The sequence below is a fragment of the Athene cunicularia genome (genome assembly GCF_003259725.1).
Source record: "Athene cunicularia isolate RWA chromosome 23 unlocalized genomic scaffold, athCun1 chr23_part1, whole genome shotgun sequence".
Taxonomy (NCBI): domain Eukaryota; kingdom Metazoa; phylum Chordata; class Aves; order Strigiformes; family Strigidae; genus Athene; species Athene cunicularia.
In genome coordinates, this window is record NW_020799130.1 from 3489080 (window position 1) to 3501618 (window position 12539).

The following is a 12539-nucleotide window of genomic DNA, read 5'->3' on the forward strand; positions in this document are numbered from 1 at the left end:
CCCCCCCCCCCCCGAATATTTAATTCATCCTGTGGTGGTAACAAGGAAGTCTCTGGCGAGTAACAACTTACTGTTGCTGTGGCTGACAGCGTAGAGGCACAAGTACAAATTATGTAGTGGCTTTAGATGGAAGCAGCTCATCTACAAAGCTTGCTGTCAACTAGTTTCTAACCACTGTGGGGGGAAAAAAAAAAAAAAGAATAATACTCTTCAGATCAGATTTCTCTTTGGCAAAGGAGACAAGTCACTACTAGGGAAATTTTGATCCCATATCTGCCCCTTCCTACACATTCACCTAGACTATTTGCACAATAAATCAATGATAATAAAGATGTGGGGAGAAGGGAAGGAATAAAATACCATTTCTTAAAAGCAATCCTGCTAGAAAACAACCCTTTGTATTGTAGATGTTTGGGTGGTTCCTGGAAAGTTAAAGTGAAAAGCCCAAGTTGAGCCTGGATTACACTATTACACCAGTATTAGTGTGTTAACTGGGTGGTAAGGCACGTGTGTGTCCAGGCTGAACATCGCCCCCAGCTGGTGGAAGCTGGAGGCAACTGATAAATTTGGCAGATCGCTGGCTATTTGTGACCTGGAAATAAGGAAAACTGGCCCTTCCTCTGCCAGTAATTTTTCATTACTCGAAACCCGCCTCACACTTCTTTATCTGCAGGGATCTACTTTGCTTAATCCCTAATGAATGAACTGAGGTCAGCATGCATGACTGCAGTGAGCATCAACTCCTGCCTCATCTCCCAGTATTGAATTTCTCATTTATTTTTAAGCAAATGTGCTGGATAAATAAAAACGATCAAATTTTGACTTTTTTATTAGGTAAGCATTTTTGAAAGAGTTTTTCTAGGTCAACTAGTTTGAAATAAAGAAGAAACACTGAGAATCACCATCCATTGAAAAACAAGGGTTTACTTGCCCAAAATCCTCTGCCCGACCAGGCCCTAACTTGTGCACCAAAGCTCCCTGCTTGTCTCAGAGTCAAAAAACGGGGTCTTGGCCTTGGCATCGAGGACTCTTTCCCTCCATCCCTCCACTTGTCTGCACCTTCAGGGCAGCCAGAGCCTCCTGACCCTGTGGTGGTGCTGACTGTCGCTGCACAGACGGGCTGTCCTGAGGTTTGCTGCCAAATCTTGAGTAGAAGCGAATGCCACTGATTTTAGGGGCACCATCCACAAACAGAACAATTTAACTTCTTGCCATTTTAACTTCCAGATAGCCTGAGCCAAGTAATTATTGATTTTTCTTTAAACAGTCAGGTAACTCCAAGAGTTCAGTCTGGGAAGATGCAGAGTTCTGGCCTTGATCCAGCTCACTCATCAAATCCTGGCTTAACAAGGCCTTCAACAGAATTAATTTTGCTTAAAAACAAGGACTTGAATGCTTCACTAGATGAGAGTGAGTATGCACTCCTTGAAAAATTATACTTTAAAATACATATTTTGTCTTTTAAACTTGGGGCCTAAAAATAGTTTAAAGTTTCCAAGCATTTTGATTAATAAGCCATTACAGCAATGAATGCAGCCAACATTTTTGTACATATCCTACAAAAAAATATTTAAGATTGGATCAAGCAGAAAAGCTAAATGCATCGTAAGTTTGGATCTCTAAATTTACACCCTGTATCTTTCAGGAATTACTAGAACAGTTTATTACTAATTTTTTTGTGTCCATTGGGATGGCTTTTGTGAGCCTGAGAATTGATATGTTAAGTGCTCTTTCCACCCATCGTAGCTATTAATTTTCTTTAGTGACAAACAGGAAAATCTTATCTTGGTCAAATGTGTCATCTGGGTTCCTCCATTCAATATCCAACAGCCAAATGGGGAAACTGTGAAGACAAACATTGTTGTATCAGAACATTTTATGCATCAAATCATCATACAAGAAAAGGCAATGGAAAACCTTATTAGAAGCTTATTTTCATCCATTTCTTTTTTTCTGTAATTCAGATACAGCATCACATTCAGCACCTAAAGGTGCCAAGGTCTGTGTTTCTGCATCAGACTCAACAGCCACTCTGCACCTATGAAGGTCAGGAGGCTTGGTCTCTTTTCATAAAAAGCACCTTCCATCGCTGAGAACCTAAGATTACATCTTAACAACAAACAAGATCATTTCAGATTTAGCCCTGTGCTCACCGGTGGCTCTGACAAGCCCAGCTGAAGACTACACACATTTATCATGTTCTGGCTCTGAATCAACTGTAGGAACACTTCATGTGTTTCAAACAGGGCATCCAAAACATACTTGGAAATGGAATTATCCCTTTTTTTAACTTTTAATTCAAATACCTAGAGTTCTTCATCAAGGACAACAAGGTGCCCTACATACTCCCACACAATTAATTTCACATTGAAACTTACCTCCCAATAAAACTGGTCTTCAAAGTACTTTGATACAGGGATGGTCTTAAACAGTTTGAGGTTTAAGATGAAACCTATTTGTAAAAACACATATATCCAATGTAAATATACACATCAGGGAAAGAGGAAGATTGTGTGTAACTGGAAGTAAAACGTGTCCAAATGTGACATAGATCAAAATACAAACTCAGAACTAAACCCTTCGGCAGAGTCCCATGACTCAAGTTGACCTTAAATACAAAGAGAGAAGCTTGCCAGGATCAGGGCTTGTGTTATTAAAAATTAATTACTCTATACAAAACCCCATTAAACAGCCGTCCAGATTCTAAAAATACATCAGAACTGATTCACTTCTTGCATGAAAAATGGCTGTGTATTTAAAGCAATTGGCCTTATCAGCATTGTTAGCTTGGGATTTCAGATGGAAACACCTAGATTTTTAAACAATTGGTTAAACACTGAATGTTTGAGTATTTTAGCTCAATGTTTTTTTAAAAATCTGCTTGATTAGCTCAACTTCTTAATTACACTTAAGGTAATGCAAAGGTTTCAGATCAATTAAAGCACACAAAAAATATATCTTTAGAGTATATTTCACAGCAATTTTCATCTGCCATTTCTCTTTTATTCAAGACAGAATTAACAGCTATAGAAAAACAGCAGCTGCCATAAAGGAGAATGTCACATGGGAAACACATGAGCCCTGATGATCCCAAAGCACTAGTGATCAAAGGCCCAGGGCTTGGCTGAGGCAAGCGAGCTACTGACGTTCGTGAGACTTTGCAGATTTATACCAACTGGCCTAAAAAGTGACAAGCTCTAGATAGCATTTTTCTGTCACTAAGACAATGCCCAGATGTAAAAATATTTTCATCCTCACAGATCTCCTGTCTGAAATTTGAAGGCAGCTGTTAAGCTTCTGTTAAAGTTCACCAATTGAAAGAATGGTGCTACTATGTGATTTATGTTGAAGACTTCTCTTCTTCAAAAAACTGGTTTCGAAGAGTCCCTGGCATTCATGTTTCCCGTGGCTGCTTCCACAATTAATGTACCCATAGAAACACACTTCAGATCCCCAGTTAAACTGGCCTCTTTCTGCAAAGGGTTGCACTGACATGGCAGCAGGTATAATAAGGTGACAGACCCCTTGCCCCAAGGAAATGAGGGAGATATTACTGAACATGTTTTTCAATACTGACCTGTAATAAAACCTGTTATCAAGGCAACATCCATGGTCAGGAAGAAGGCCCAAATGTAAATCATGACCAAATAACACAGTCTGAAAAGCAAAACAAGTGTTTCACCTTTTACAGCTGCTGAATTCAGCAGTAAGACTGTGAATGGATCTGTATCTACACAGCATTTTACATCAAAACCTCTCATAAAGATTCTGTTATTCTCAAATGTCTCTGCAGCTGCAGTTAGATGTTTTAAGAGATCCTATCAGAAGCCTTAACACAGATTTCAGAGGACATCTTTTGCCCTTAGAAACCTTAAAACTTCATTAAATTTGTTTGTTTCAATAAGAACATGATGAGAAGTGTAAGGCCCTTATGCACCACTGTGATTCATTCCTGTGTAAACAGAAAATCAGAGAACTTGCATGATGTGACACGAACTTGATTTGCAAAAATGAGATGCCAGTGTCAGATCAAAACAACCCATGGAGAACATCCTTAACTTCAGCTTTTGCAGGATATCTGCTGAAGTATATTTTCCAGCTCAGTGTCCAGACTGGCTTTAGTTCAAACTGGCATTCTTGCCCCTGACTCAGAGTTAAAGCCTCACTTGAAGAGAAATGCTGATTTCTAGCCCTCACCCCCCCCTTAGCATACAAAGCTCCCCAAAATACATCATAAAAGCCAAAATGAGTCTTGAAAGGATGCACATCCCCAGCCTTCATTTCCTGTGTCTGCTGTATTTAATATCAAATTAAAAGGGAGGTAGGAAACAGGACCAAAAGCTAAAAGTTTTGATCTAAAGTCTGCTCAATTGTGAAAGTCTTTTTTACTGACTTTTTTGGACTTCAGAGATTATCTTGGGTTATCTGGTATAAAACGATTTATTCATGGTGACATTCAGACTTTCTGTATGTTTGAGACCTCTCAGGGCACACTATAATAACGATTAGCTAAACTTATTACTTAAAAGCAAGAATTTATGTACCTTGGTATATTAGTCCAGTTTTCTATTACTAAGAGAACAACGTGGGCAAGAGCTCCAAGCATACTAGGCAAGCCAAATGTGAAATGAACTCCAGAAGTATCATGAATCTTGAGAACAGGATTCAAGCATCTCTGGGAAGAAGAGAAGGTTTAAGCGATACACTGAAACACAAGTTGATAACAGCATCTTGTCTACTGCAGACCTAGAAAATTAACTTTGGTCTTGCAAGTTGCAATTTTGTGCTCTGCTCAAAAGACTTCAGGTTTCGTAGCTTTAATCTCTCTGAAAGAGAGAGGTTTCCCTTGAGGTATCCTACACTGGAAAAGAAGTTTATAAAGGTATACAAAAAAAAATTTCAGGTTTTGCGTATTACCGGCAAACAGTAAGATCCTAATATGGTTATCACACTGGCAAGGAGACCCAAAATCATTGCAATCCAAGGATACTTGATACTGTGTGCTGCATAACCAACAGCGACCCCACCAGCTAGTACTGCACTGTGGATATGAGTCTGTAAAATGAAACAACAAAAATATGGAGTGAGAATTCAATCATCATTTATAGAAGCCCAATATCATAGATTGCTATTCTCATGCAAATGCGATCTCTTTAGGGTGAATTTGGGCCTCTATGTACTGTAAATTACAGTCTGAGAACATCATTTGTAAGTTAGAGCTTCGTGTTCTGCTTGGAAGGCAAATGATGACTGTCAGGCTGAAAACCTGGACTTGTTTTTACTTAATAGCTATTATACTGTCAGTGTATTACTGAAGAACAGAATAACAGAACAATTATCTTCTCCATGCAGTGATTTTCTCTCATGTCTTACCATTTTGAATTTTCCATCCTTTGTGATCAGAGCAGACAACATGAAGGCAGTTACAGTGCTCACTGCAAGGGCAAAGTAGGTGTTGGAGATTGCTTTGATCTTGTTCTCACCTATTACAGAATTGAAGCTTGGCCAGAACACCCAGAGAAAGACAGTACCTTGGAGACAAAGACAAGCAACTATCATTACCTTCTCTTAAACACAGTGAATCCATCACCAGCTGTCTCTGGAGGGCTCCAGCCCACATTTTGCATTCACTGTGATTCCTACATTATAAACAAAGGATAACAATTCACAACACAGACAGCCCTGAGAGTTACCTGCTATACCAACACCTCCCCAGAACCATACAGCCACAGCACAGCCCTATTGGCATCGGGCTGGTCCTTAACAGAGTTAAGGTAGGATTCTCTTTTCAAGAACACCTTTAACATCAGCTTTGTCCTATCTGTCATCCCCTTAAACACAGGTGCAGATACAAGTGGGAACAATTCCACTGTTGATTTCCGAACAATAAGCGTCCTGCCTGTTCTGAACAGGCACCGGGGGCTTGCTCCTTGGCCAAAATTTCTGCTCCTTTACATGGGACTGTGGAATAACTGTTCAAAACCAGCTGCAAGAGAATGAAAGAAAGCCAAGTGGGATGGTACAAATAGCTATAAAGAAACCCAAAGTGGACTTTGGAATGTTTTTTACCTTGGCTGCCAGTGTGACTGGTACTGGTTGTCTTGCCTCCTGGCAGGGTTTGAAGAGAAAAGGAGGATGAACTGGATCATAAGAACAGAATCCTCTCTATCTCTACATTAGGATTACTCCAGAGGAGGGCTAAAGACCAATAGATTGAGCTGAGGTGATCATCCTTCACCAACTCAGCTAATTCACAGCTTAACTTTCATGTTATTTGTGAAAGGGTTATCTACCAAATAGCTACTCCCTAGTATGGGGCCCAAAAGAACAATTCACCTTCCTCCTGTGAGATCACTCCACAGTGCCACACTTTCATGACCGCACAGGCTTTGCTAATAGGAATGAAAACAGGTTCTTCTGCTTCTGTGACCTGGGCCCTAATTGTCAGCATTTAGGAATCTCAGGCTCTATGAAGTTTGCTGCTCGGTAGGTCACATCTTTTGGTGTGTGCACAGGGATACACACGCAGGCAAATTCCAACCAGCAGAGGGAAGTAGGTGGCCTCACACGAAGTCAAGTTGGACCACACATGGCAACCCGCCTCTGCCCCGAGCTGCACACAGCTCTAAGCGCACAGATGACAACTCAAACAAGCAGCAGTTTCTTTTGCCTTGTCCAGTCATTATTTTTTGCCGTCCAGTTAACTTCACTAGCTAAAGTTCTGTTCTCCATGCCACAGAGGTACCAGACCCTTGTGCAATTCACCTGACAGTAAGATTTGAACTGTTCTTGTTCAAGGCAAGCAAGAAGAGACACAGGCTTTGTCACTATAAAGCACAATGGCAGTTACATAACAGAAATCATGATAATAAAGAAACCAAATTGCTTCTTTAAGAAAAAGAGTGCAACTCCGTATATTCATCCTATCGTCACTCAGATCCTTTCTCGTGTGCCTGTCTGTATCATATTCCCCACCCTTCCCCAGGCGTTTATCTTTTCATTTACACTACTAGGCAGGGACTGCCTTTTTATATCTCTGTACAGCACCTTGCAAAACAAAACTGAGCCTCAGCCCCGGCTGGGAACTGTAAGTGCTACTGAAATACAAGTCATGACCTCAACTTTGGTGCAGAGGTCCCCTACCAATATGCCTATACAAGCCCAAAGGGGACAACTTAGCTGGGAGAGGGAACAGTTAACCTGGCACAGCCTTTATGCTGAGACTGACAAAAGCAAAGCAAGCCACAGCCGTAGCAGGAGTGGCTTATAGGCCTGGTAGGAAACATGCTGAGACTCACCAACTCTTTGTCAGAAACCATGAACCACAGCAGCAGCAGTTTCTATGCCTAGCTGCATTCAGACCTGCATTTTGGATGCGAAAGCTTTGGTGTGGTGTGGCCAGTCCCCAGAAAAATTCCTTATGTTCTCACTGCAACTTCTTCTTCCACCTGAGATGTTAAAGCAAATGCCTTACCCAGCATTGACAATAAATCCGACTTCGGGGTACTTGCATTCTTCTCAGACCCTGGCAGTGGCTCAGAGAAACGTGAGGCGGCTGCCAGACCAAAGTAGGCTCCAAACAGGTGAACATGCATCATGCTGATATTGTCTGAAATCTGTATCAATAGAATAATCAAATTTGTGGTTTATTTCAGGCCACAGGAAGCCTTTGATGCTTTGATGCTGTTCTTGGTAGAGCTGCTCATGTACCCTCCCTATAAGCAATTTATTTTCACAGTTCCCCAGTTTATGCATGAGTTATTTATGTGAGATTAATTTATCTGAATTCAATGCAGCTCATAAACACACAATTCATATTACAGAGAGTTTGGGGTAAGTTCACACTGTACGTTAAATGCAAGTCTGACTGCTGTCCAAACTGGGCCGGTATATCATTCACACTGGGAATCTTCCAGACTGAACTGACACTGGGAGGAGGTAAAGTTTAAAAGAATTAGTGCCTTAGCATAGGTCAAGGCCTTCCTTCGTGTGTTGGGGACAGTCAGGGCATGGGCAAGGCCAAATTCACTACATGCCAATCCATCAAATCAGGTCACGCTTTAAGGCCATGAATATAGATACAGCCAATTATATAGATACAGATTATGTAGGGTTTGGAGTTTAATGTCCTTTAGTCCCAAAGTCAGATTTCATCTCTTAAAGAAACCATAGTCACAATCTGAGATGAGATAAAACACACTGATGGTCCTGTCAGCAGAGCACTGCTAAACTACCAAAAGGCAACATTCCAAAGTCCCAGTGAAACTTTCCCCCATGTGCCTGGAAATCGTCCTGCAGTACCTGTAGGAATCTGGTGTGCATCCACCTGGTCATGTGGAAAGCTACCATCTCCACAACTGTCATCAGACTTAACTGCACAGGATTGGTCTTTCCAAGAACAGCTCCAATGGAGATGATCACGGCAGTCAAACTCAGACTAGCCTTTACTATTCTGCAACAAAAGAACGAAAAAAATAATTTTGTACTGGGATACCATCACGGCCAAGAAAGAAAGAGTGAACAGACAGTAAAATGTACTTAAAAACCCAAAGCCTTCTAAAATGTCTGCAAATATGACTGTGCTAATTCACAAAGAGGTCCATATAACAAGGCATTAGCCTCAACAAAGAGCAATCAGCAGTTGCAGATTATTCCAATTCTAACACAAACTAATTACCTTCTCATATCATCTTCTCTTTCCCAGTCAGGAAGGAAAAGTAATAACTCTTCTATCACCACGGAGCATTGGACACCCAGTACAATGATCAGGAGGTTGAACCCAGTGCTGCTAAACCTGTATCTTTTCAGAAATGTCAGGAAAAAGCCAAATCCGAAAATCACCATGTGGTTGACATCTTGAAAATCTGCATGACAGAAAAGACCAAGACATCAGTTAAGTTATTAATGCAGACTGGATTTCTGTTTAAAAAAAATAAATTAAAAAATCACAACTAACTAAGAAACCTTCAGATAAAAATTTGGGTGCCATTATTATTTAGTACTCATAAAGAACTCCAGAGCTTGCTTTCTAATCCCTAAGTAATCAGAAGAACAATACCTTTGACCCCGAATTTATTTTTACAAAACAATCAGAATGGATGTCATAGGGTAGGGGCTGAGGGATCAAAAAGCAAGACAGCAGTGAAATTTGGATGTTCATTTTTCCTGAGGTGAATTTAAAGAGCTTAAGTTGGACTTTTCAGGGAGAGTTACTGTGAATTAGTGCTGATTCATCCCTTGAGGGCATTAGGAAAGAAATGAGTTAGAAAGAGAAACCTGTATGTCCTCATCTGGGCAGAAGGAACAGAAATAGCAGTAGAAAGAGTTTAATATGGAAACCAGCACCATTGCATAAAAGGTGGAGGCTGTCCAAAATATAAGCTCTTGGATCTGTAGCCCTGGAAATATCCCCTGAGACATGCCACCAGTCACATTGTCATATGGTTGTGCTGGCCTGTACCTACAGTAAAATACCAAACTGTTCTCATTTTTCAAGCTGTAAAACAGGGAGGGTAACACAAGAATGTCACGAGGATTAATCAGCTCATATTTGCACAACACTGTAAATACATGACACGCTATGGCCGTAGCATCATCTCCTAATACATTCCTTTGATCAATGAACAAAATACATTCTCCAGAATGGATTTAAACCCTTAATTCCACTGTATTAACTTCGTTTATTTACATCAAGCATTCAGATGGAAAATACTAACATCCTGAATTCTTACTTTGTAGCACAGCAATGCCTTCTCATGCCAAGACCTCACAGAAGTTTTTGTTTCTGTTCACTGTAATTGCTTTCATATAAATACATACACACCATCCATGGCAAGGTAGGGTACTTAAAAGGCAGTAAAAACATTCTACTTCTCACTAACAAATACATAAACCTACTGAATCCCATCACTATTGCACTGCAAAATAAGAGCAAGCGTTAACCCTTCCTTTCACAGCAAGGCTTACCTGGGTAGGATATACTTGACACATCTCTATCATAATCTGAGAAGTAAAAGATGACGAAGAAAACAACTTCCAGAAAAAGGATTAGCCATGGCACGCTGTTGTGGAAGTTGCGGTAATGAGCAGGCATTGTGCACTAGACTACATTAAGCACAAACACATTAATATTTTTTTCTATAAAGATGTTCCAGTAAACTTCAAACCAATCGAAAAGAAGGTGTGGGGGACAGGAATAAAAACTCAGAGAGATAAAAAGCCCAAGAGGCGTCAGCTAGGAACAGCTTCTTATCTGTGACGTGTCAGGAGCCCAAACTTACCACAACTGACATGGACGGAACTCAGAAATGCTCATGAACACAGACATCAATACCATAATGCTCCAGGATACCATCCACACAGCACTTCAGGTGCTGTTGAGCCTTATAGCTGCTAAATGGCAAATAAAGAAGAACATGGACTGATAAGAGTAGGACGTTGAAACTTAGGCAAAACCATTCTTTGTTTACGTTGCTCGCATCCAGCCTAGACCCAAGTCCCATCAGAGAAAGGTCGGGGAAGGTCCTGTGGAGATTCTTCGTGTGATTCTCAGGTTGATTTAGCTACAGCTCTACAACCACGTCCCACAAGAAAACTTATTGTGCACGATGAATCCAACCCAGGGCCAGAGAATCAAGACTCTCTGGACATGTACAGGACATGTAGCGTTTTCTATGCTACTTGTAAGATGGGTCTGTTGTTTATAGCATGGCTACAGAAACAGTTACAGTGTAGACGTCAGTAATCCCCAGGCCAGGAAGCTGCAGGCAGACAGCCCTGTTCAGAGTGCTGCAGGCTTTTAATTGAGAACCAAACCACAGACCTACACCCTCCCGATTCTTTCTTTAATTCCAACCTAGCCTTCATCCAGAAGTTTACCAACTTTTATTACCGCATTGTGGCTACAAGTTACCCATTGCCTTATGGGTTCTGAGCCTTTTGGTAAGGCACAGGCTTTCTTTAGTTGTTGTTTTAAAATAGGAGCCACTAGAGCTGGCTCTAGTGCCACCCACATGCTCCACATGAGCATTTTGGGCACACGAGCAGGACTATATGCTGGAAACCATGTTCAGTATATCCCCATGCACAGACATCATTTGTTAGGATTATTTGGCTGTTGAGGACAATTTATGAATGCATAATGTGAACATTACCATCTTCTCAGTAGTCATAGCACTTTTGGTAAACTGAACCCTCTGTTCCAGTAGTCCAGGAGATTAAAGTACTGTAATTATTCCTCAGACTTTATACTTTGAGGCCATTTCAAAGTGAGTGCTGTGCTTGCATGCTGGGGTTTGAGATAGTAACAACACATACAAATGGGTAGAAAGCCACCTACTGGTGACAGAAATATGGATCAGACAAACCCATGTGCAGAAAAATTCACTTGGTTTAGGACATTCCTCCTGTAAACCTAGAGTACATGGCACAGGAATAGTTTTCACGCCATCTGGGAAAGGTTTGCATTTGTGGTGGTAACTTGCACTTTCCTCACATGCAATATCAAATTGCTTTCCCAGCTTTTACTTGGGTCTAATAAGCTGTAAGTTAAGTATCCGCACCCCTATTTCAGAAACTCCTAAACCGACTTCAGAAAAATCCCGATGCACAAAGATCTACATTCAGCAACATTTTATGCTGTGATCACGTGGCTAATTCAGACAGAACTAGAACGCCTGGTGAACTTTCTCTAGACAAGAAAAAGATAATAGCTGAGACAGCAATTTAGAAAATTAGCTAACTGATGCAGTGTCTCTGTGTGGTTTATAAACGCAATGTAACTAAGAAGCTTTGATCTGTTTCCTGCAGGACAAACCCTTAGGACTCATACCCAGGGTAAGAAGGACCCAGAACTCCTTCCACCAATTTGGTATGGTCAGACGAACACAACGGGCTCTTTTGACGCTTGTTACCAAATCCTGTCAGCATTAACAGTCAGGGAAAATACACCAAAGGCTAAGAACTTGCCCATATTTTTCCCCTCAGGCAGACACGCCACTGTAAACACTGATGCTCGACTTCCAGCTTAAACCCTCTCCCAAACAGAACTAAGCTCAGTGATCTCAGACAGGGCAAAGTACAAAATTAAAAAAACCCTCCCCAGTGACTCAGCCAAGGGGACCAGAAGCCTGACGTACATTCCTCAGTGCCAGTTTTAACGCCCTATCGGCACCTGCACTCCTCGGACTCAGCCCAGCGTGGCGTGACCCTTGCTGAGGGAGGCCCGTTATCTCCCGGAGAGGCTTGGCAGGCCCCTGGCACCCAGCCCAGCTCCGGGTGAGGCAGCAAGGGAAGGCGCGGGGTGCCCCGGGCACCACCCCCAAGCCAGCCGAAGGGCGGGCGGGGGGCCGAGGCATCACTCGCTCAGGCCTAGGGGCTGCCGTTGGTTTTCTCACTGTTTCCACAATCCAAAGCAGGCCACGGGCCTCGAGGCAGCGGCTCTGCCCAGCGGCTCCCGGGCTGCGAAGGCCCCAGAGCCGCGGCCCCGGGCCCAGCACCGGCAGCGGCGACGCGCGGAGGGGGCGGAGCCCAGCAGTGAC

The 12539-nt window shown here is 42.0% G+C and overlaps 2 protein-coding genes across 3 annotated transcripts in view; one reads left to right on the plus strand and one right to left on the minus strand.

Annotated features, from left to right (window-relative positions):
- Nucleotides 1-1691: 1691 nt before the first annotated feature.
- RHCE (Rh blood group CcEe antigens) lies at nt 1692-12532 on the minus strand. Of its 2 annotated transcripts, XM_026863396.1 has the most exons (11): nt 12173-12532; nt 9967-10104; nt 8678-8864; nt 8302-8452; nt 7475-7616; nt 5374-5531; nt 4918-5055; nt 4545-4675; nt 3578-3657; nt 2379-2452; nt 1692-1843 (listed from the first exon to the last, which is right to left on the minus strand). In XM_026863396.1, exons 2-11 carry the CDS (start codon nt 10091-10093, stop codon nt 1817-1819), a joined length of 1215 nt encoding a protein of 404 aa, XP_026719197.1. In that variant the 5' UTR covers nt 10094-10104; nt 12173-12532; the 3' UTR covers nt 1692-1816. The 2 variants fall into 2 exon arrangements, with proteins under 2 accessions (XP_026719197.1, XP_026719196.1); XM_026863395.1 differs by lacking the exon at nt 12173-12532 and having other exon boundaries at nt 9967-12085.
- MACO1 (macoilin 1) overlaps nt 10608-12539 on the plus strand; it is a 30725-nt gene continuing 28793 nt past the window's right edge. Inside the window, exon 1 of the mRNA XM_026863229.1 lies at nt 10608-10650. Coding sequence (XP_026719030.1) covers nt 10608-10650 — 43 coding nt within the window. The remainder of the gene's footprint in view (nt 10651-12539) is intronic.